This window comes from Sceloporus undulatus, chromosome 4 (assembly GCF_019175285.1).
Source record: "Sceloporus undulatus isolate JIND9_A2432 ecotype Alabama chromosome 4, SceUnd_v1.1, whole genome shotgun sequence".
NCBI classification, from domain to species: Eukaryota; Metazoa; Chordata; class Lepidosauria; order Squamata; family Phrynosomatidae; genus Sceloporus; species Sceloporus undulatus.
This window is the reverse complement of record NC_056525.1, coordinates 40,869,310-40,895,528: the sequence shown is the minus strand read 5'-3', so window position 1 is coordinate 40,895,528 and position 26,219 is coordinate 40,869,310. Positions and strand designations below refer to the sequence as shown.

General features: G+C 39.7%; 1 protein-coding gene across 1 annotated transcript in view; it reads right to left on the bottom strand.

The window, feature by feature from the left end:
- The window catches only part of NECAB3 (N-terminal EF-hand calcium binding protein 3), a 142,886-nt gene that overhangs the window by 65,046 nt on the left and 51,621 nt on the right, over nucleotides 1–26,219 (bottom strand). Inside the window, exons 2-3 of the mRNA XM_042466417.1 lie at nucleotides 4,461–4,485; nucleotides 844–952 (exon numbers count right to left, since the gene is read on the bottom strand). Coding sequence (XP_042322351.1) covers nucleotides 844–952; nucleotides 4,461–4,485 — 134 coding nt within the window. The remainder of the gene's footprint in view (nucleotides 1–843; nucleotides 953–4,460; nucleotides 4,486–26,219) is intronic.

The window sequence follows — 26,219 nt, the reverse complement described above, 5'->3', positions numbered from 1 at the left end:
GTCCTCCCCTGCCCGTCTGTAACCCGCCTATGTCTTTTATAGTGAAACTCCTTCATTTTGCTTAAGTCATGCTGTGGAGGACAGACGTTGTCTGCTTAAAACCAAAAATATCTTCTTTGTGTATTTCATAAAGAATTTACAGTACATGTTATTTTAATCTGCCCTTGGACAAAAATAGCAAAGAAGATTTTGATCCATACAATTCAGGCATACTGCTGTGAAGTTAACATGCTATCTTAATTATGATCAGAGCCTGAACTATTTTTAAAATAGCTTTAATTCCCTGGCTTACCAAGTTTCATCTTCAAGCACTCTGGTGCTCCATTACCCACACAAGGCAGCTTAATGTGGCTCATAGACAAACTAGACTATCATCTCACTGAAGTATAAATTCACCACCCTGTGAAGATAGAGGCTTGCAGAAATATGCCCAGCTTAGATAAGACCTATGGCTCACCTCTGGATGGAGCTGTCACTCTCTCTGGAAACACACAGCAGGTTATGCTCATGGGGAATCCCACTTCTTGTCATACCTCATTTTTCCTCCTCAGTAGCCAAGTCAATGATTTGTTATTGTTGTGAGCCTTCAAGTGGTTTCTGACTTAAGAGAGTCTGACTAGAGATTATCACAGGCCAGTAAGCAAGCAGACAGGTTGTCCCATGCCTGGACCCACCACATCATCAAATACTTGGATCTGCAACATGCCGAGTGAAGACTACAGCTGTAACCTAGCAGCCAGTTTTACTGGGGGATTATGTATGTTGTCCTTTGCCTCCTACACTCCACTCACCATCAGCTTCTAAGCCTGCAATTTCTTTTTTCTGTAGAAGATGTTCACTTACCCTGAATGACGTCTGTCAATGCCACTGAACAACTCCCATAGTTCTTCAGAGCTGAGGATGCCATCAGCACAACAGTTTTTAAATTCTTCAAATGACAACTTCCCATCATCTATGTTTAAATGAAGGAAAAGGAATATTTATAGAGCAATATGGTCCCTGGTATGCCATACTCCCTAATTCAGCTTGCTCTGTACTAGGAGAATATTACAGTACAAACATGTGAGGCAGTAATTCATCAGTAAAAAACCAAAGCAATGGTAAAGATATATCAGAGCTTAAAAGGACTACTGCCAAAGACCCCAGCCAGCATAGCCATGCTCAGAGATATATTTTACCACTACAAATGGTTTTTGCAGAGAAGATAAATGAGCCCCTGCCTCTCATGTTGTACTGTTTGTCCATGGCATGATGGCCACTTCTGTGAGCAGCTGTAGCACAGGCAGGGACACTTGCATGTTTACTGGCAATGTTTAATGTGATCTTACAAAATTCACATTTCTGCAATCTCCACATGTGCATAGCAACACAATTACATGGTGATATTTTAAATTTTCTCAATGCTGCAATGTAATTCATAGATAAAAATATTTATAAATGAGAAAGTGCAGACAAAATGAGTATATTAGGGGAAAATACACAAAATGATAATATTAGGGAAATCATCTTTTTAAAAATCATTTTTTAAAAAAAGGGGTACAGGCATATGTCAGTTAACAAAGCCACTGACAGTGAAGACTTTTATTCCTTTTATGAAGACTGTTTATGCTTGCCCAGTGCCCCTTTCCTCTTCCTCATCTTCTGTCTGGCTGGAAGTTTCTTAGGAGCAGTGGCATTGGGAGGATGTTGAAGGAGGAGATAACAGACTTTTGGTGTCAGGTTGCAATACTATTTCTCCAGCAAACAATTCAGTAAATAATGCTTGAGCTGGAAAAAAGTAGGATACTGCTGTAGCAAATTCTGCTGCAGCAATGTGTGCCTGCCTACAACAAGGTAAGGAGCAGTTCCTTCCTGAGACTGTGTGAACATCAAAATAGAAAGAAAAGAGGGAGCAGACTGCCTCACCAACTCCCTGCAGTATGTTAAAAAAAACCACATGGATCTGTTTGTTTGACCACCAAAATGGACATCATAAGAAGAATGGAGGCTGGCGAAAGAAATAGTAATTCCTGGATAAATTTTAGAAGAAGCTTTCAAGCGGTATCTAGAAGGTTCTAAATGTTTTTGTTTAATTATTCGAGGCTTAGCTTGACCTGGTTGTTTTATTTCACATGTGCATATCGTTAATTTTGAAGAAAAATTTTGCTGAAACATGTTGAACTGCCCTTCATTTTTGTGGTGTAGCAACTTTCTCTATTCTTTCCATGTTATTTCTGCCTCTGATACCTTCTTTTCTGTTAAAGGACTAATGATGAGGAACACATCTGCTTCATTAACTGAAATACATGTGCTGGGAAATATGCACATACATGAATTTTCATGTAGACCTTTTAAAAAAGAGCTGGGGAAAGTTATTTTTTGGACTATAACTCTGACCAGTGACCATGGTGGTTAGGGGAACTGGAGTCCAAACATTAGCTTTTCTAAGCTTGAAACATTGAAGAAAAAATAGGGCAATGCATATTTAACATTGGTAAAATGCCATGATGAAATGAAACTAACTCTCCATCTATATTGGTCACTCATTTTGAGTGACCAATATAGACAGTTGGAACTGAAAAACATGGACAAGATTTGTGTTGTTATGTACCTTCAAGTCAACTCACTTATAATGATCCTATTACAGTGGTTTTGTGGCAAGATTTATTCAGAGTAGATGTGCCATTGACTTACTCCAAGCCTGAGAGAGTATACTTGCCCAAGGTCACTCAGATGGGTTTTCATGGCAGAGCAGTGATTTAGATCGTGGCCTTCTGGAGTATTAGTCCAACACTCAAACCATCATGCTGGTTCCCACATCAGAGTGGGATGCTCAAATAAAGCAACTGCTTTGTTATTCCAAACATGAACAGACTCTTCCAGCAATAAGATCATATGCAGGTATGAAGAAATGTCATCAAAGGTCTGTGCAAGCAATCAATGACTTCTATGCAGACAAAGCATCAGTAGATCCATAGTATCTCTTTCTTGGTTGTACCTTGCCAATGGAAGTTAACTAGTACCTGAGCACTCTGTCCTTAGCATGTAATTTTATTTGAATTAAATAAAGCTGCCCAAAGGATAGATGTATGAAAACAGGGTTAGACAATACTGCTGGCACAGTGCAGAATTAGTGCCATTTGACACCCCTTTAACTGTCATGGCTCCATGCTATGGAATTCTGGGTTTTGTTTGATTTTGCTGAATAATATATTTGTTTTAATTCTGCAAAGTTTTGTAATTTGTTGTGGCACCAGATCTCTCTGACTAGGCAAGCTAAATATTTCACAAAACTACAAATCTCAGAATTCAGTAGAATTCCGCTATGGCAGTTAAAGCAGTGTCAAACTGCATAAATTTTGCAGTGCAGATGCATGCAAAATCTGGGTGAGTCAATACAGAACAACTTCAGTTTGTCATCTGTAAATTGGGGATAAAATGACCAGCACTGTGGAACAGAGAAGGAAAAAATTGAAAATTACACTTAAATTGTAAACCCCCCCCCCAAAAAAATCAATTCCAAATGGAAAGAATGAAGGTCAAGAGTACAAAGTAAAACTGAAAGTGTCATTATAAAATTTGGACTAGTTTCTTGGGAATGATAGAAGTGTGAAGGCAGTAGCTTCAAGGGATGTAAAGGTCAGAGCAGATAGGCAATGATGGATTAGTAGTAATAAGAGGAACTGACTCATTCAGAAGGAGACATTGACATACAGGCTTGTTTAAGACAGGCACAGCACAAGCTACATATTGTTATGGATATAGGAAATGATAGATAACAATTACCATAGTGATAGACTTTGATGGATGTAGGCATGAAGTTATCATTTGGAGATTAAAATGAAACCATGGGCTACAGACTGAGTCAGCGAGGCTAAATAAAACTGGATGCATCCTACATATGTATGAAGCCTCAGGTCTGGTCATCTGGTGAAGGACACTGAAGCCTAGGAACCTTGCCTTTTATTTTATGGCAAAGTATCTTGCCCTTATTGTTACAGAGAAACCCTTGGAAATAGTGAGTGCTGTAGTAGTTATAGTTTTGATGAAATCCAGGTTCAAATGTGAATTAATCCTTGATGCTCTCTGGTAGCAACAGACCAATTTCTACCTTTTCAATGTCCTGAGTACTCCATTAGGAGAGGCAATGGCAAACCTCTTTGCCAAGAAAACCCCATGACTTACATTCACCATAAGTTGGAAGTGACTTGAAGACATACAACAACAACAAACACCATTAGAAAGTATGTTTTGCCTATTCCTAGTGTTTGAGAAGAGGGAAAAAGCTACATCAGTTGAGGCTGGTGAGTGCCATGCCTGCTAAAGGAGTTGTCTAGGAATAGATATCTTTTTAATGTTCTCAGTAAAACCTGGAATGAATTCACCAGCCAGTTGACATAGGATCTACCAGTTGCCACGGGACTACATTTTAAAATCATAACAGTGAAAGAAAGAGGATTGAGGAAATCATGGTCACTCACCATTCTTGTCAGCTCGCCGAAAAATCTGAAAGAAAAGAAAAAGTATTCAGGTCTACCTTGGTGTGTAAATCTTCCTTTTGTATATGGATGTTAAAGAAAGCACAAAACCAGTGTAAAATTCCAGCACTGTCAACTGACTGTCTCAGTGTATCAGCCCATATGAAGTGAGTCTTATCTACTGAATATCTCTAGGTGACTTTGGGCCCGAACAGACAGGCCAAAATAAAGCTGCTTCAGGTCACTTTGGAGATATGCTGTTTAAATGATACACTCATCTTAAGAGGCCAGAAGCTGCATCAAAGCTCCGCTCCAGTCCAGTATGTGACATGTACTGTCTCTGGATCAGTGCTGGAACTCTGCTTTTTCTGTCCAGTGTTATTTTTCTACCAAATATTCAGTTATCAGAATACTGGTGGTACAGAGGTACATTTTGAAATATAAACCCTCATCAAGATAGTCAAGACAGCAACTACTGCCTTTGTAGAATCCAAAAGTGCAGGTCTTGACCAAAAACAATTTGTAGCAGTTTTTATCTCTATTAGGAAAAGATCTTTTATAAAACCACCTGCAAATACTTTGTGGGTTTGCTGGGCGCAAAACTTTCCCTTCTATTTACTCTGGAGATGACAGCTAAATTCAGAGAGAATAGTGGAGTCTAAGGGGAATGACAGAAGATGTCACTATCCTTGCTAATCAAAAAGTTCCAGGCCTTTGGCCCTGTGGGCACTGAATCCACTACACTACTTGTGTATCATCATATAGCAACATTCAGATATGACTAAGCATGAGAGGATAGATTTTCTTGGGACAGAGTTTTGGCTGTAAAATTCAGAAAACTGCCCCTGCCTTTTACTCTGCTATGCCTGTATGGATGCTTCTCTCTGCTTTAGCAACATGTAGGGCATCCAGGAGAATCCTTTTACTCTTTTACATGTCCTAGGTAAAAAGACACAAGGGAACTGCACAAAGAAAAAAAATTGCATCTTTGCTACGTTCCTGTTACTCTCTTATCTTTAAATTTTTAGCAGCTTTCGACAAAGAGGCTCTGGCTTAAAATATACGAGAATAAAACTTTTAAATGCACTGCCTCTTGCATTCTGCTATCAAGAGAAAAATATCCTGAATCTGACAGCATGAAAGAATCTGGATTTTCACTCTTGCATAAGCTCCTTGATGATGCTCAAAACAGCAAAATAATGTGCTGATACCTTAAAGACTAATATTTCTATCATGGCATAAGCCTTCTTGGGCTACAGCTGTTTTCATCACAGAAATTAAATGTCTTTATTTTGTTGGTAAGTAGGCACACCAGCAGAGAGACAGACGCATGTACACTGGTATACTTCATTCAATTTTGTATTTCTTCTTGTTACATTACAATATGGTAAAGCAGGAATGCAGGTGCTGGAGAAGAGACAAATAAATGGGTCCCAGAGCAAATCAAACTTGAACTTTCCCTAGAAACCAGAATGACTATCATACTTTGGACACTGGGGAAAGTTAGGCACCAAAATACATATATTAAGAAAAGTTGCAAGCAATTGTAGAGTTTTTGAAAATGTTCTCAGACCAACATTGAAACTGGTCATGCTAAAATGACAGCATATAAAGTAACCTGTCCATCTGTACAATAGCATCCTGTTCCCTTGCTGCCCCCTTCTCCTGGAACTGCTTTTCAGAATATTTGAATGATGCCACTCAGTGATACCAAATCTCTCTTCAAAAGCCATGTTTGCCTTTGACATAACCCCCCTCCCATCCCTATGCCCTGTTGTAACTAAACTGTAGCTATTCAAAAACACAGCTGTGCTCGACTAGAATATCAGTATCCAACAGGATTTTATAGCACCTTTGAGACTAACTGTGGGAAAGACGTAGCAGCATGAGTTTTAGTAAATGTAGTCTACTTCTTCAGATGCATCCTCTTTTGCTATTTCTCTTGTGTTAAATGTTATATCCCAAAACCTACACTGAATTGGTGGATGAGCAGATGGCCACATGCACAGAGGGAAAAAGTTGTGAACAGTTGGAGCATGGAATGTAAATGATAACAGTCTGTCACATATCTATAAACCCTATATAAAAAATAAGAGCAGAATAACTCCTTCATGACAACAGTTACTGGAAATAATATATCTTTTTTGTGTTTTAATTTAAATAATGAAATGCTGTAACTAGATGTAAATTTGAATATTACTAAACAAATGCAGACAAATCAACACCAAAAGACCTTTCAATAATTAAAACCATATGTACAAAATTGAGATCAATAAATAAACCTCATAAAAATGATGACACTAACATTCATTAGATCAAGCTGCATAATTTCACAGTAATAACACAATATATTATTAGCTAACTTATCTTCTTCCCAGTACAGTACTTCCTATTCTTTTATCTTTTTAAGCCCTACAACTTCAAAACTCTACAGATCTTTCTTCCTATGTTATGTTAATAGGAAGTGCAATACTGATTTAAAGACACACCTGCTGTAAAGGGGTTAGGCATAAGGTTTTTGTTTGTTTTTGAAACGTTATTTTCTGCAGAAATACTCTTCTACCTGCAGAACTCTTTTCTGCAAGCTGATTTCAAAGATGTTCTGATAAAGCAATCTGATGGCAGATCTGGTCTACTGGCTAAGGCCTGCCAGTTGAAGAGCTTGAAAAAGAGGTGGAGAAGGTAATGTGAGGAAGGAGCCAAATTACACCAGATCCAAATCTCCCTCAAACCAGGGACACAGCCACAATGGTGGCAAAAAGTTAAATCAGGGCAAAGGTTGCCCTATGAAATTCCCAGCACCTTTAAACTGAGAGGGCTTTCATCCAGCAATGATTCAGCTGTTCCTTGGCCAGTAAGGATTTCACTCTTAACCTGTAAGGTAGGAGTGGGCAACCTTTGAGGATTTGTGGGCTATTTCTCTGCCCTGGGCTTGTCCTTCCTCATCCAGCAAATGAAATCAGAAATGCCTGGAAGTCCTGGTTGTGTAGACAAATCAAGGTGGGAGTTGAATCTTGATTTAAAGGAGTCTCTTAAACATATCTACAGACAGACATTCTGCTTTTTTTTTCCTGGGTGGAAAGTATTTCAGGAGGGGCTCAGAACAGACAACAATAGAATTCAATACATTTTAGTTCAACGCCTTCATGTACTGTCTAGTCTCTCCCTCTGAAATCTTTTTGTGAGGAATGTTCAGTTCCTTACAGGCACTATACTTGGTGACCCACTGTGAAAGTATAAAAGCAATGGGTAACCGCATGAAGTCTCGCCAGATCTGCAGTGTACTTTTGCATGTCTTCATCACAAATCTATGCTGTCTGATATCTTACTAGATGAAGGTGAGGAAAGGAAGATCCAGACCATCAAGAGGCCACTTCTGAAAAATTTCTCACAATTCTATAGCACCCTTTATACATTTATTCAGTTAACTTTAACATGTTGCTATAAGATTTCCATAATCACTCGTGCTCTAAAATGCTGGGAAACAGCAGCTGTTAAAGGCTATTAACTGACGTGCAATTTGGCAATATACGTACAGTGTTGGTATTGAACATTGTGACTAGTTCTAGATTCACCACAACCTTGGAGCTGGATGACTGTCAGTGACAGATGGTGTACCAACACTGCAGAATTATAGCCATTTGATGCCATGGATAGGATGCCATGACTCCATCCTATGGAATCCTTGGATTTGTAGTTTTTTGAGGGACTTATAACTATCTAGTGTATTTCTCTGAATGATACCATTAGAGCTTTCTGGCAGAGAACTGCAAATCCCAAGACTTCACAGGATAGACCGTGACAGTCAAAAGTGGTGTCAAAATACCATCATGATTGACCTCAGTTTCCAATTTTTCTCTTGTCCAAAATGGACACAGAAATTATACCACTGAAGTATACTAACCTATTTCACAAGTACCCTGCTGGCATCCAGTAACATCTATACAAAATTATACAACTTGATGACCTCCTATATCAAGAGTGGAGAACACATACTCCCTGCTGTGTTTTTGCAGTTCCCACTGCCCCCACCATTGCCATAGCCTCAAATATTGATAGTACAGTAGTGGCAAAAGTGTTTCTTCCATGCAAATGAGATACATGGGGACCATGCTCCTTATTTGAAAAGTGGAACCCACCTCCAGGAAGCCTCTTAGAAGCATGATCCACCTTTTAAAAAGACATTCCATTTCCATGGACCTTATTTACAGATAAAAAAAGCAACGATTCTTCCCACCACCATCACAAGTTGCAACCAAATAATTAATTCCATATATGTAAAAAAAAAAGGTGCATGGAAACCGCAACACCTTCTTTTTAGGGCAGATCACACTTTATGATGATCTGGTCCAACACAAAAAAGTATGGCCTGTAGTTAACATGGGCATAGTTTACATATATATATATATATATATAGTATGCCCACATTTTATGTATGAAATTTGAAATCGACTGCTGATCGCTTTTTAAGGCAGCAGTGGATTTTGTGGTAGTGGAGTTCAGCTCTCTGACTTCAGAGAAGCTGCTCACTCCCATTTTGTAGATAAAATGGGCTGAAAACCACATTGCTGGTTTTTACCCACAAAGCCCTAAATGGCTTGGAGCTAGGATAGCTAAAAGAGATTATCAGCACAGGCCCTTGTGCATCCTGCAAGGGCTGGTCTGTGGGTACAGATCTTTCTCTCTAGCTGTATCCCAACTGTGGAGTTCCTTCCCAAGAGAAGTCAGGCTGGCTCCATCCCTCCTGAATTTCTGGCAGGTAATTGAGGCAATGAATGCTGTTTCATATGACTTTTGGTCCTTGAAATTGCTTGGGTTATTTTAACTATCTGGTGTTAAATGTTAAAATACATGACTAAACTTTTTTTAAAACAACAGATTTAAAAACAGACCTTAAGCATTTATTTTAATCATATTTTAACATTTGTTTTTATTGTTTGTATGTCACCTTGGAGACCCTGGTGGACTGAAAGGCATTATATAAATGCTATAAACAAACAAATAAATCAATATATTTTAAATAAAAACTGTGATCATTTTATTCTGTTTGTTTGGTCAAGCAACATAGAATCAATTTTCTCGATGGGAATGACAATTAGAACTTTTCTAGTTTTCTGTCTTTACTATTTTATCATTAATGATGTATTATTGTATCTCGTTGTTGGGCATCTCTTATTAAATTTACTATGTTGCTTTATCTGTGGTTTTTGTGACTTGATCTTTTTATACTGTTTTTGGTATTTACTGATTGGACCTGTTTTATATTGTGATGGCTTTTAGCTTTTAACAATAAACTTCATTCAATTTGGTCAAGCACATAGTAAACCTTCTTCTCAGATATGTATATGTGCCTTGAAATCATCTACTTATGGCAAACCCATGAATTTTATAGGGTTTTCTTAAGCAAGGAACTCACAGAGGTGGTTTTGCCAGTTCCTTCCTCTGAAATGTAGCCTACAGCACTTGTCGGCAGTTTCTCATCCAATTACTAACCAGAGCTGACCTTGCTTAACTTTCAAGATCAAATGGTATTGGGTGCTCTTAGGGCAGTGGTTCCCAGCCTGTGGGTCGGGACCCCTTTAGGGGTTGAACGACCCTTTCACAGGTGTTGCCTAAGACCATCGGAAAAACATATTTGGATATAGCAATGAAAATAATTTTATGGCTGGGGGTCACCACAACATGAGGAACTATATTAAAGGGTCGTGGCATTAAGAAGGTTGAGAACCACTGCCTTAGGATAATTAGACCTCTCTCTCCAGTTTACAAACAGAGAAATTGAATAAATTGGCTAATGCACCTAAACCCAGCAAAGTCTAGGGCGAGAAAAACAGATGTCACCTTTCAAACTGCTTGAGTTCTTTAAATTTCTATTAATAATCCCTTTCTTAGCTTTTCTTCTTCAAAATAGGCTATTCTAAAATCTTCCTTTTTTAACAACCAAGTTTCAAATCAATCTGCTGAATTGTTTTCTGAGAATAAACCACAGAATTTTCTCATACCAGCCCCAGAGACAAGTTCTGATTATAAAGGTGGAATTTGATTCATCCAACTTGAAACAAACCCACCACCTTGGCCCTGTAAATCAGATGCGACAATTCTCCTCATTACCAGCTCACTTTCCCCTTCAAGAACTCGTGCTAATATTTTAATTTGCTCTCATTGCCAGAAATATCTTCATAAACCTTCCTTACTACTGTAACATTCTTCAGTACAGGAAACCAATTTTCTGGGGAAAACAGGTCACACCAAATTTCTCTATTGTGCATGATATTCTATAATCTGCAATGATCTCTTCTGAGACTGTCAGAACACTGTGAATTATTAGATATGGGGATTGAAAAATAATTTACTGCTGGCTCCACATTCACTTTCACACAATCAAAGCAAACAGACTAAGCTATGCACCTTTCTTTACTTGCTAGCATCAACTGATATAATCAGAACACACTTGGCTGGCTTCAAGTGCATTGACAAGATTCTAATGTATCATGTTCATTTGTAAAAAGCTAACACAGACACTGCAGTACTATTATGAAGGACTAAGCTCTGAGTTGCTTTAAAATTGTAGTACATACAAAGGGATGGGCTTAGAGTTTTGATGGATTTGTAGACTACGCAGTTGTGAACATCTAAAATAAGATATAACATGACATTCTGATACTTGAAAGCCAATTTGGTATAATATTTAGAGTGCTGGACTGGGATTTGGGAGATCCAAATTCAAGTTCCCGTTCAGCAATAAAACTCACTTCGTAAACCTGGGTCAGCCAATTCTCTCCTGACCTCACTTACCTCACAGGGTTAATTTAAGAATAGATTGGGAAGGAGATAAGTCATGCATGCCACATTGAGCTCCTTAGAGAAACGGTAGAAAAACTGTAATGAATAAATAAATATTAAATAAAGCAGGAGTTGTTCTACAGACTATTGATGGTTTTTTTTTTACTTGAATCGCAAGCATCAGGATGAAACATTTGTTTGCAAATTACCAACTACACCAGTAATACAAAGGTACTGCCAAAAAATTATGTGACCCTCTCTTATCTCAGTAGCCATCTGAAAAAGACCAGCATGTGTTAAAACACACCACACTTTCAATTGTGGGAATGTGCTGAAATTCTAATGACCTCTGTTGCAGTTATGGAACAGCTATAGCATTGGCGGAACTGTGATAATTTCACATCCCCATTTCCTTGTGCTAAACTTCAAGACACGATCTTGATATGTCTTGGTAATAAAGATGGATTTTTCAGATTGGTAAAGTGAAATGGTTGCATGTGTGGAAATAAGAACAATGTTGATTGAATAGATTTATCTATTTCTCCTCTACCCTCACAACCTTAAATGTTGCCTGGTACTCATTGAGGGTGCAACTACTTCCCTTTACTTTGTATCTGCATTGTAGTTCCTGCCATTTATCTTCTTGCCCAGCCCCTATCAATCATGTGGAAAAATTATAATCTGTACTAGGTTAGGATGGAGATGAGCTAGCCTGGTATAGTGGTTTGAACACTGCACTAGACCTCTGGGAAACCAGGCTTCAAATTCCCACTCAGACATGTAAACCCACTGAGTGACCTTGGCAAGTCTCTCTCAGCCTTAGAAAAAAGCAATGGCAAACTTGCTCTCAGCAAATCTTGCTGATGACAGGGTCACTTTTGGGTCACCATAAACTGAAAGCAATTCCCAAGAAGGAAACAACAATAAAGATTTAATGAAAACCTGGGGACCCCATCTGTGGCAGAAAGGTCTGTTCACCTGACCACACCTTCCAACATTTCCTAGTTGAAAACATAAACTTGCTATGCTTCCATTTAAACTACTTTGGCTGCATTTTACAGTATCCTTGGGAGTTGTGTTTTAATGAGAGTTTTCTGCCCCAGCATCCAAAATAATCCTCTACCATGTAACCATGACAATTAAAATGAAATCAAATTCTACATTTGCGTAGTGCCATAAAACTCCTAAAACCAGCTAAGAATTGGATGAATTATGTGTCTGGACTTTAACACCACCTCTCATACAAAACCAGAATTTTCTCCTCTTACAACTGTTTTCATCCAGAAATTTATCTTCCCAATAGAGGCCTAAGGTATACCCACAGTACACAGTTTTAAGCACTTTAATACCAATTTAAATGTTATAGTTCCATCCTATGAAATCCTGGAATTTCTGGTTTTGTAAGCTACTGGGAATGTTTGGCCTAGTTCAGAGGCATGTGCGAGAGAATTCTAAGTACCACAGACCAGACTACAAATCCTAGGATTCCATAGGATGGAGCCATGGCAGCCACAATGGTATCAAACTTCTGTGAGAGTGTAGTGTCGACACATACAAACAACAATTTCCTGAGATGTCAACCAGTATCCTGAGCCTTGGAAACCTTAATTGCTGGTGAACCACCATTTCCCAAATATTCTGTTACAACGTTTAGTATTTATTTATTAGCGATTAACTGATCAGACATACAGATAAACCTTAGATATACAGATAGAACAAATCAGATAAAGATAACATCAAATTATGATAGTAAATAATATTAACTGGGAATCAAAATACAAAATTTGCTCCTCAAAAATTTAAAGCTTAAATTTTAAAAAATTAATCATTACAAAATTTGAAAACACCGACAGACCATTGCTGCTGCACAAAAGCTAGCCGCTATAGTTGTTACTAATGGACACTGGCCCGCCAGCAAATGGGATACATAGAACACATCAGTTCTTCCAGGAAAACATCTAAGAATTGGATAAATAAAAGTATGACTATAACCATTATAAAAAGGGCACTATAACAATGTGTGTCTTATTGTCTCCACTGTGCCAGCTTGACAGGGGCATACACGTGCATCAGAAAGGATATTACTGTATCTCCTTTCCAATAAAGCTGAGGGTAAAACATTAAATTTTGCTAGGGTAAATGCTTTCCTATATTTTGAAAGGGTTAAAACATTCAAATGGTTAGCTTAAAAACATATGACCACTATCTCTAAAATCAATAATGTTTTGCAAATTAAAACATCTGGAGGAGGTCAAAATGAAAAAAAAAGTTATTAATGAGGAAGAACTCACAATCTAGGAGAGGCTGCAGCAGTTTGCCTTTGCCAGAGTTCACAGAGAACGGCAAGATTCTGCCTTCTCCTCTCCCTTCTGCTGAGTTAACTGGGTACAAATTACTATTGCACTTTGAACTCAGTTTGCAGCAGTTGAAGGGGGAAAGTGAGAGGAGCTGAAAGTAACTGGGTCATTTTACCAGTGGCTGAAAAAGTAGGATGACAGAGGATTGATCAGGTATGTCTCTGCTGAATTGGGACAATTGGAGGATATGAGCTGGTAGTTGCTCTGGAAGAAAACTTGCCAATCATTACAAGAAAAGAAAGAGTGATGATCTGCCTCCTTGCTTTCTGAGATCATGATAATGATCACCTCTTCACATCACCACCGCAGGTGGTTAATTGCATTTTTAAAAATATAGTTATTAAATCCAAGGTACATTTAATGCCATATCTGATTTGGCCCTTAGGCTAGGAAAAATTATCAAAGCATTCCCAGGAGGCAAACAACACAGATAAGTATAAGAGCACTTATTTATCATATACATATTCCAAAAAATATAGACTGTTTCTGCTAAATATGGTGGAAATGTTAGCTTTGGACAGAGGTCTCAGAAACCTGAAAAGATAACTTTGCCTGTGAAGGCGAAGGCTTTCATGGCCAGCATCCATAGTTTTTTGTGGGTTTTCTGGGCTATGCGGCCATGTTCTAGAAGAGTTTCTTCCTGATGTTTCACCAGCATCTGTGGTTGGCATCTTCAGAGAATGCTTGCCTGGAAAGGACTTGGGTATATATATTGTGTGACCTGGAAAGGCAGGAGTGATTTGCATGTGTCTTGTTCTCTTGCTAATGGCAGGCCTCAGGGTGGGAGGGTCTACAAAAGAGGATTAGTGTCGACTTGATAGTGCTCATTGTCTGCTGGGAGATTTCTCATCTGCATTTGTTGAATCTTTATCTTGCTATTTTTCAGGACTGGTCGCCAAACCTTGTTTACTTTAAGGGTTTCCTCTTTCCTGTTGAAATTGTCCAGGTGTTTGTGGATTTCAATGGCTTCCCTGTGCATCCTGACATGATAGTGGTTGGTATGGTCCAGAATTTCAGTGTTTTCAAACAGTATTTTATGTCCAGGATGGTTTGTGGCATGTTCTGCTACTGCTGATCAGCTGTTTGAAAACACTGAAATTCTGGACCTTGCCATCCACTACCACGTCAGGATGCACAGGGAAGCCAGAGTGTGGTGGAATCTCATTCTTTGAAGGTTTTTAAACAGAGGCTGGATGACCATCTGTCAGGAGTGCTTTGATTGTGTATTCCTGAATGGCAGGGTATTGGACTGGATGGCCCTTGGTCTCTTCCAATTCTGTGATATACAGCCATGAGCACACCATTCTTATACATTTGGTGGCCTCTGCAACCTTTGGCATTGGAGCTGCTAACAACCCCATGCTCCCTTGAGCACTGAGAAATATCATTTCATCTTAGAGCCCATCTCTCTCTGTAGCGAAATTGCATAATGGAGGTCCTGCTGGACTATACCAGAGTTTGAAGTAGATCATCAAAGAGTTCTGACATCTAAATATTTATTATTAGCAACAACAAAATTACAACTCACAAAATGATGCTGCTAAAATAAAAAGAGTTGAGTTCCTTTGGGCTGAAGTGGGAACTAGGTGTCAGTTGTTGGCCAAATAGCCTCCACTCAGTTCTCATGCTCAAAAGATTTGCAAAGCACTTTGAATAGCAAAATTCAGTTTATTAACAGCAAGAATGAGCAATTGGAAGGTTAAAGGACTTTATTGGTTCCCTGGGGGTCCTCAGATGGCCACAGCACCCACTACACTCTCCTGGGGCCCCAGGATGACTTTGGATTTGCTCCCAAATGATCACAACACCCTATGTAAGGTACAGGGGAGCACTTTCTTCACATTTTGGGCCCATAAGAGGTCCCTTTTTTCAACAGGAAGTGTGTCCCAGAAATTAGCTTCAAGTTCTAAGTTCCTTCCAGTTAGTGAAAAAAGGCCTCACCTGTGTCTCAATTGGCCCTAACTGTGCCAAGAAAAACAAGGAGAAATTGCCACCAAAACCTCCTAGGAGGGCATTGAGGCAAACATTTCCAAAATTTCTAAGATTATTTGAGCCCCCAAGTGGCCCTGTACTTCCCCCAGCTCTAATTTACAGAGATGTGTATGTGACAGGCTCTGTTCTCATTCTGAGACCTTGTAAATATGTTCCCCCCCCCCCCCTTAGGACATCCCCCAAGAGACTTACATTATTTTGCACTGTTAGCTAACCTTATTTTATGCATAAACTCAAAAGAAACTATTGGAACAAACAACAGTTCTGCAAACAAGGATAGCAGCAATGTAGCAAAAGGCTTCACCTCTACTTTCTAGGCTTGGAAAAAAAAACTTTGTCCTGCAGCTCCATAAATCCTCTACTTGTTGCCTGGTGAAATAAGAAAAAAAGATCTCCTGTGCCTTGAATGGTAGTGTAACAGAGGATAATTCAACATGTGTTGCTCACAGGAGAACCAACATAGCTGAATTTTCTTCTTCTATATAACTATTAAAGGTAAAATAGCCCTGCCACTTATTTCACTTGGCAAACCTATCTCTACCCAGTATGGACACTGACCATCCTCGCTAAAGGAGTTTTGGAGTTGTAGACCAGAAGCTAACATTTTCGAGCTCTGTCATTCCTTTATTCCTAGCAACTGACCTAATAATACTAGCCTAGCATATACACCATCCCAAAGCAGTTTTCCTTCTGTTCTTTGCTCCTCTGTTAGTCAACACAGCCCAAATCTGCAAGATTGGTTTCTTGCCAGCAATTATTAGTCAGCATAGCCTCATCACCTCACCATATGTTTTGCAGCCATTCTTTGTGTTGGGGTGTCAATGATGAACACAAAGGTTCAGGAAGTTGCTCAGAGGTACCTCAGTTCATTGCTGCAGGCAAAATAATTTCAGGATATTTTACCTTGTCCTGAGCCTGGAATGAACTTAAAGAGTAGCTTCGCTGTTATGAAATGTTTTAAGAAATATGGCTGTGAAATAGAGGGTAAGCGAATGATATGTACACAGCACGCCATCATCTTGTCATCATGTTTGATCTTTTCAAAGATCTTTTCTGCCTTTTGTGAAGAATCATGCAAAGGCCTCAGCTGGGCCACAGTATCTCAGATGTGCCTAGCTGGGGAGCTAATAAATGGGTCACTGTAGTTTCTACGGTTCTGTTGGTTTTTAATGAGGCATGGATTGGTTGGGGATTCCTAAATTATATCAAAAGTTTCAGCTGAATTCTTTTGCTTTCTCGTGGTTGTGATGCTTGGCTTGTCTTCAGTTGCTTTTATCTGTTTATTTAAATATCTTTTATTTAAAAACCACTAGATTGCACTGCTAGTGAACCTTTAAAAACAGCTGGGATTGCACTGCTTTAAAACAAGAGCTGCATAGCTAAAAAGTATTTTTGTGTGCATGGGAATTTGCAGCGGTGGTGGTGGTGGTTACAACAAAAATCTCTTACAGGAAATACATTAAAAAATTAACAGTTTTGGTATAGCATATGAGCTAAAGTCTGCTTCATTGCCTACAGGAATATGCAACAGTACAGAGAAAGACTGGTAGAAAGAAATAGACAGAGAGTTAAACATTTCTATATGGATGGATATTATGTATGCATACAGTGTCTAGAGAAACTAGATATAATGATAATTTTTTAATATGGGGCCAAATGGCCATGAATTGTAAATGGTAACATTTGTGACATTACTATGCAAAGCTCAGATAAAAGATAAACATATCAAGCATTCACAATATCAGTAATTGATGCTTGGTAACATTACTTTATTGGGAACCCCCTCTTAATGGCACGAATTAGTTGATATCTTTGTTTAGGAAAAAGGCACAAAAACATTCCAGTAAATTCCCCTACCCCCAAATCCACATGTGATCATTGTAAGGTATACACAAATATATTACAAGGTATAATTGAGAGACATAACCTTGTTAGTCTGGAATATAATTAGTATGCAAAAGAATCTTGTAGCAACATTTAGACTAACTGAGCGAAAGATGTAGCATAAGCTTTTGTAGACATCTGAGGAAATAGGCCAAATCTACAAATGCTTATGCTACAACATCTTTTGCTCAGTCTCAGAAGCAGTGTTATATTTAAGTCTTTTAGTCCAAGTCCCAGGTCAAGTCTCAAGTCTCTATCTTCAAGTGTCAAGTTGAGTCTCAAGTCCTTGCAAGATACTTTCAAGTCAAGTCTGAAGTCTGGGAGCCAATGTTTAACAGGGAGGAAAAAGGAAACAGGGTACATTTATTGGAAGGAACAGCAAGCCCATTAGGCAATGGGCTTGAGGTGGGGGTTGATGTCTCTGCTGCATATCAGAGGATCCTTTTAAAACTTATCAAATGCTTAAGAAGGGTATTTATTATTGTTGTTGTTGTTGTTGTTGTTATTAATTTATTTATAAAGCGCTGTAGATTTGCACATAAAAACAATAAATATATAAGAATTAACCTGCCTATGGCATACAATCTAAGAAATAATAGGTTAATACATACGAAATACATAGCAATACAGGAAATAGTTCAATAAAACAGGCAACAAAAACACTTCAAATAGCAAAAGGGTACTTCCATCTCAAGCCTATTGCCTAACACATTTGCTGTTCCCTTCCAAGAAATGCACCCTTTACTTTGGGATAGAGTCTTGCCTGCTTCTCAATGGCACTAGCAAGTCAATCACTAAAAATATAGAAGCCTCAAGGCAAGCCAAGTCAGTGTGTCATTTTTGCCAAGTCAAGTCCAAGTCAAGTCATTGAAGTGACATCAGTCAGACTTCAGTCTAAGTGTACACCACTGCTCAGGAGGTACAATTGAGTTGGGCAGTTTAATGGTATTACTGTTTTGAGTTGTGCCAAAGTATAGCACTCTCTAGAGCAGAAATTAATTTTAATGCAATTAAAAGTATTATTATAATTCTGGGAAAGAGAAGTTTAAATTATAGGGTTTGAAACAGATTCCAGTACAAATCCAAAAGATCTTCAATTAAAACAGAGAAAATCCTTTGCTTGAAATGTCACCAGTAGAATCTGTTTATTCAAAACCCTATGTTTAATTTGGATAACAAAGGGGACAGTTTTCATTTCTGAGAAAGTAAGACGCCAGAACCTCTCAGAACCTTTTAAAACCCCTCACCCTTTAAAGTATCTGCAATTACATAGCATTCAGCAATGGCACTTAAAGTGGTGTCAAACTGGATTATCTCTGCAGTGTATATGTAGCCTAAATTAAAATAGCTGGCTGTATTATTATGACTGAGGTTTAGAATTTTTTATATACGGGAAGGATATTTGGTTTAGGGAGATTGCTGAAAAAGAGTAAGAGTATGTATTCCAATCTTGTCTGACTAGAGATTCAGCAAATAGAGTTTTTCCTCTATTCTGACAAGGGGGTGAAAAATATGAAGACATGTTTCTCTCATATAAATCTGTCCAAACAACAAAAGGATTTTTTTCTTTCTGAAATTAATCAGTTGGCCAATGCAAGAAGGCCTGTTGAGTTGTGACAGTCTTCTTCTGATATGTAGTCCAGGAAGCTCAAGTGGAATTTACCCTATTGGTAATCCAGTGGTACCACTCTGCTAGCTTACAATATCTAGCATTTGCCAAACACACACAGGGGCTGTACACACAACTTCTAAGGGATGGCACAATGCCAGTCCTTTATTAGCCGTATCATGGCCATGGCTGTAACAAGCTGACTGCCAAACAGCCACTCGGAGGGCGGATGCCCTGAGCCAATCAGGTGCTAGATGAGGAATTTGAACATTCCGCTTGGCAGTTGAGTTGTCAGTGAGGGTTTAGAATGTTGAGGGGAACAGTCAAGTCCAAGAGGGGACTGAGTTCCAGACGTCCCCGAGGGAATAGTTAGATAGGGAACTGTTTGGTCCAGAGAGGGACTGTATTAGTTTTGGGGGAGTCTAGAAAAGAGAGACTCAGGGTAGCCAGACTCTAAAAGAGGGGTTTCGGTTACATTATATCTGGAGAGATATTGTTAGCCTTGGTGGCTGAGCTAGAAATAAGAATTGCCTAAAAAGGGACAGGAAAGTCCTGATCTGGTTGAAGAGAATCTGGGGAAAGAGGAATAACAGTAGCAAAGTAAAGAATACGAATGTAACTAAGTAACACGTGCCTGAACTAACAGTTATATAATATCATTTAGTTCAAGGAATATATGTTCAAACCTTTTGTTCAATAAAGTTCATATTTTGGTTTACCTGAAGGTTTGTCAGTCATATCTATTATATCCACGCTACTATATTGGATAATACGGCGAACCTGCCATCTAAGAAAGGGGGTTCGTTATATAAAGTGGTTGGCAGCGGTGGGATAACAAAAGTCCCAGGCACTTGCCATTATAGGAAAAGGATTGTGGTTTGGGTATCCGTTACAATGGCAACTGCATGCCATGGCCCCGATCTGGCCTTACCAGGGCACAAAAAGGAGCTGCAAAAAGCGGCTTCCTTTTTCACCCTGGAAAGGGTGCGATAGCCATGACTCTGCAGTTATATGGCACTCCTTTGCCACTGCATCGTGCAGAAGCAGCACCGTAGGAGCTCTGTGATGCCGCACGCCATGTGGAGTGGCGAGTGGCATCACGGTGCCCTGTTGGATGGAGTCCGGGCGTGCGTCATGTGGATGTCATGCCCTGACTCCATCCCAAGCCAGCCTTAATGGCTGGTCTGAAAAGCCCCCCAGTCCCCAACATCCCTGCTTTTGTGTTTGTACAATTCTCAGATTGCATGCTTTGTTTCTGCCGGTGCACATGCACATCACAAGTTGTTCCATAAGCTATTCTACAATCCACTTCATTAGGCTACGTATTGCTTTTGCTGTCTGTCCAGCCAACAGGTGAAACAATGTGTGTTGTGTTTGTGAAACACTGATGCTTTTTTTATTCTTCTCCAATAAATAAGTATACAATTCTTCCTGAAAGCTAGATGGAATCTGTAAGACTGTAATTCCAGAACATTAAAAAAATCAACATATAGTGCTGTGATAGTTGGAGAAGTCTTTGCTTGTTAAATTAACTGGTCTAATGCAAGTCTGGGAAGTGAATAGAAATAGTTTTAAACTGCTGTGCAGAGGAGTACTTTGTTCACTGGAACAAAGGTAGATATCTTTCTGTCTATATCATTGTTCTGAGTGTTTTTATAAGTTTTCTTATCAAACATTTTTTTAAAAGACCACACTGTAGAATATATTAAAAACTAGATTTCTGGTAATGATAACAGTTTTATATTTTGCTTCTCATGATGGCAGCTGCAATTCTTTTGGGGGGAAAAAACTTTGTAGTATAATCAGTAGATTAAAAAAACTGATACCGTTTAGAGCACTACATTTCAATATTAAACTGTTTAAATAATTAAGACCTCTTCCAATCAAACTGTAGGAATTATGGTTCAAATGTGGAATAATAAAGACAGAGTTCTTTTTTAGTAGTAGTAGTAATGGAAGGAGAAGGAGAAAGAGAAGAATTTTTAGCATCACATCAGACTATAATTCCTATGTAGTAGCCCAGTTTGGTAATTTTAAGATCTAGATCTAATGGCCCTACAGTGGACTTCCCCTTTCTATACAGTATTACTTTGCATATGTCAAAAAGTGACAAGTGTTTATGGGCTTTCCTGTTCATTCTGCTTGGTAGTACCATGCTCAGATTCCCATAAGAATGTTTTGTATTTATGCTAACAGAGTGCAACAGACTAGCATTGTGAGCCTGTGGCTGTTAAGCTATACACCCTAACTGTCCCAATTTTGTCATAGAATCGTAGAGTTGGAAGAGACCGCAAGCACCATCCAGTCCAACCCCATGCCATGGAGGAACTCTCAATCAAAGCATCCCCGACAGATGGCCATCCAGCCTCTGTTTAAAGACCTCCAGAGAAGGAGACTCCACTACACTCTGAGGGAGTTTGTACCACTGTCGAACAGCTTTTACTGTCAGGAAGTTCCTCCTAAAGTTGAGGTGGAATCTCTTTTCCTGTAGCTTGCATCCATTGCTCCGGGTCCTAGTCTCTGGAGCAGCAGAAAACAAGCTAGCTCCCTCTTCAAGATGGCATCCCTTCAAGTATTTAAACAGGGCTATCATATCACCTCTTAACCTTCTCTTCTCCAGGCTAAACATCCCCAGTTCTCTAAGTTGTTCCTCATAGGACATGGTTTCCAGACCCTTCATCATTTTAGTCACCTTCCTTTGGACACGCTCCAGTTTCTCAATGTCCTTTTCGAATTGTGGTGCCCAGAACTGGACACGGTATTCCAGGTGAGGCATGACCAAAGCAGAATAGAGTGGCACTATTACTTCTCTTGATCTAGACACTATACTTCTATTGATGCAGCCTAAAATCGCACTGGCCTTGTTAGCTGCTGCATTGCACTGTTGACTCATGTTCAACTTGTGGTCCACTTGAACTCCTAGATCCCTTTCACACGTAGTTTCATTCAGCCAGGTGTCCCCCATCCTGTATCTGAAAGGGGCAGACCTGATTAGTCCCCTGTTATCCCCCCTTTTCAGCTGCTTTTAAAATGTTCCAGTTTCTCTTTGCCATCCCATTCCCACCTTCCCCCTTTGACCTCAGTTTATTTCAGTTGACTCAGTGGTGGGGAGGGGTGGAATCTGGTCCTCTCAGTAGACTCAGGCAAAAGAAAAGAAAAGAAAAAGAAGATAGGATGTATGGTGGAACACCAAACTTGGTTTTGGAAGCTCCTAAAACTGGCTACCATGTGTATAAGTCTACTCACACAATTATTATGGAGATTTAGCCTTTAGCAGCTTTGATCCTGACATCTCAAACTTGTGGGACCAAAACCTAAGTGTAAGAAACAAGGAGGCCTTGTAATGTCAAATGGATGGTCCTTTTGTAACAACTGATAGCTTGCATGTGCACACATGTGCATGAGCATGAGGTGAGCTACGTAGATTTCCTGCAATACCTTCTAAACAAATATTATGTACAACATAAGAGTTTGTCTACAGTGGCTGTAAAACTTGTACGTGCCCCATAGCCATAGCACATTTTCTTGGTCTACAGTGACTCTGATAACCACACACTCACTATGGTGAGATCAGACTAACCTAGAGGAAAAGGGTGGTCCTATGATGATCATGTGTCCTATAATGAGGAGTATTTCCAACTACACAGCCATGTTCTTGCCATCAATCTGGATTTTCCAAGTGAATGTGGGTTAAAATGCAGTTCTTTTTTCTTTGGATTTTTGGAGGAAAGCCCTATATTTCCTGCGAATCCTGAAGAACATTGTGTGCCTGCATCATGGGAGATTATCAGACAGGGAAAAGGTCATCTTTGTCCCATCCTTTTCCCGTCCTTATGAAGCAATCATGAAAAGATTTTCATACAACATCATGTTTATCCTGTCAGTGTCCCATCAGTGAACCTGATCGCACAAAAGACTTTCAAATGATGTCACACTTATCCTGTCATTGTCCCATCATTGAAGTGGAATTGTCCTGTCATTTTGTATTAATATAAAATACAATTAATACAATTCTATTTCATTGATAGGACAATGACAAGATAAGCGTGACAAGTATGAAATGCTTTCATGTGATCAGGATAAGGGCTGGAGAGTGATCAGCTTCACTCTTGTCCCCACCCTGTCCCTGTCTGATCATCCCTGACATTACAAGGTAAAGGCAGGGTATAAATACCATAAATAAAAAATAAATAAAAATAAATATGGCTAGACAGGCTGATCAGCTACCTACTGGTAATGATCTAGCTGGATTTCCTGCACTGAGCAAGGGGAGTTGTACTTGATAATTTTTGGAGCACCTTCCAACTCTTATGATTCCATGATTTTCAGTTTACTCCAGTATAGGCTAAGGTTACTAATACTATTTATTTATTTACTAAAATATTTTTAACCCACCCAATATCATGGGATGTTAGAGCACAGCAGAAGTGAAGCTGTATAATCAATAGAAAATAATTACAGATTTAAAACAATAACTTGAACAGAATAAAAACATATAGTCTGCCCTCCATATCCACAGACTTGCCATCCACAGATTTCAGTATCTGTGGACAGCAAGCTGTGGAGGAGGTGGCAGAGGAGGAGGAAGGAAGAAAGAGGAGGAAGAGTGGACAGAGGCAGCAGGGGAGGGGAGAGGAGGAAGAGGAGGAGGAAGTGCCGTGGCAGCAGCTGTAGCAGTGGGAGGGAAAAATCAGAAAGAAGAAGAGAGGGAGGGAGGGAGGGGAGGAGGAGAAGGAGGAAGAGACAGCAGTAGTGATGGGGGAGGTAAAAGCAGAAGGGAGGAGGAGGAGAAAAGGAGAAGAGGAAGAGGAGGAAGAGCGGTGGTGGGGGTGGAAAAGGAGAAGGTGCAAGGAAGACAAGGAGATTGGAGGAAGAACAGCAGCAGTGATGAGTAGGGTAAGAGGATAAGAAGGATGGAGGAAGAGTCAGAGGAGGAAAGAAGACAGCAGAGGAGGGTGGCAAAGTCCCATGTTCCCAATGGTGGCCACACCACCATTGAGGACATGGGACTTGAACATCCGTGGATTTTGGTATCCATGGGGGGATCCAGAACTTGCCTCACTGCCAGCCCACTGGAAGGTTCTCCTTCACTAGACTCTGGGCTGCTGCTGCCAGGGCCACTATCAACCCTCATATATGAAGAAGGCCTCCTAAGTTGTGCCTTGTTCACTGCTAGCTTCAAGTGATGTAACAGGGCCAAGTATGTGCATCTGCCAGCACTCTCCCCAGCACTGTCTTTTCTCTCTCTCTCGCATGTCAGCATTTGACAAGTGCAATATGTACACAAGGACCTTTGCACTGAGCCAGTGAACCATGGCATTAGTAGAGAATGCTGAGATGAGCTTCCAGGCTTTCAAGCAAAATCAAACATTGTTCTCTCCAGTTCTACTTATCTAGAGTTTTATCTCCGCCACCCCCCAGTAAACCAGAGAGGTTGCCTGGGACATCTGCCAGGATCCTGGGACCTGGGAACTTTATGCAGATTTTATATGCCTCCTGTCTTTCTCTGGCTGAGAGAAGAAGGTGTGTTCTGACTGAAAGGAAGAAGGAAGTAAAGCCTAAATATTGCAATATTGCACATAAATTTATAAAAGACAAGAATGGAAAATGCTAGAGACTATCTATCTTCTTATTGCTCACCCTCCGTTCAGTTTACTTGCTACAACATGGGAGCTTATTTCCAATAAGCCTTGCCCTGGTGGACTCATTGGTCCCAGGATTCTTTGGTGGAAATAGATTTAAAGATTGCATAACCAAAAGTGAGTGTAGTGGTGTAGTGTGTGAGCACTGGACTATGATTCTGTGTTCAGATCCTCACTTAGCCAGGGAAACCCACTGCGTGCCCTTGGACAAGTCACACCCTCTCAGTCCCAGAGGAAGGCAAAGGTAGCTCTCCTCTAGAAAAAGTATTGCCACAAAAAACCCATTAGCTTACTTGCTAATTAGCTTACTTACTGTTCACCGCTATGATCTTTGGAATAGCAGTATATAAATAAAACAAATTATTATTATTATTATTATTATTATTATTATTATTGGTTCATTTTAGGGTAGCCAAAGTCAGAAATGACTCAAAGACATGCAACAACAATAAGCAAGAGTATAGTGTGAATATGCCTTTACGATCTATAGTGAGCTGGGCCTTTATGGGTTTTAGAGTCCTTGTTAGCATCATGGCCAAATGTTAACAGCTGTCCAGTTCCGTGAAAGAGTTAACTTGTATTAGTGACTTTGAACTTTATCACACAGGCCCTAGAACGGGCCTGTCGCATTCTAAAAAGGAATGTTGTGGGGATTGGAGGCGGCAAAAAACGCACCTTACCACACAACAAGAATGCCGCCGCCGATCATTCTCATCACGGTCTGGATGTGTCGCAGAGGGGGTGATTTTCAGGAATGTTTGAGAAGCGTGCCTGAAAATCACCCCCTGGGGAACACATCTAGAACGCGGTGGGAATGATCGGCGACAGTGTTCTCGCTGTGTGGTAAGATGCGTTATTTGCCGCCTCCCATCCCCATAATGTTCCCTTTCAGAACGTGACAGGCCCGTTCCAGGGCCTGTGTGATAAAGTTCTTTTTTGGATACTTTTTGCATTCACTTTGCAGTTTGAGACTGAAAAAAGATATGAAGTCTGGGACTTAGGGGTCATTCAGACATACTTGTTTTAGTGTGATGATGCAGATTATCTCACTCATGCATTCCAGGCTTGTTAATCACACTATGGAGCCTCATTGATGTGCATCTCTGTAAGTTCTGCTGCTCATACATGCAAGCATTCAAATATATACAGAATCAACAATGCAACTGGTCTATTCGCATCAGATATTCATACTACTGATGATGTGGTTCTCTTTTTAAAATTTGGGGGGAAACGTGGTATTGATTTACCTGGATTAAGTGGATTTTTGGCACCCCTCCAAAAAAAACTTAACCAGGTGCATTTGGGATGTGTGTGAACAATGGAGATTCAACCCAGATTCATCCTGGAATATTTTCACTGTCTGAATAAACCCTTGGGAAGTTAATTTCCCTCTGCTGCTAGCTTGTACAGTTTTTATAGCTTAGGGGGAGACGGGCCATATTTCTGTGCTTTGATTTTCTTCATCTTTCATTAGCCTTACCTGGGAAGGGTGCAC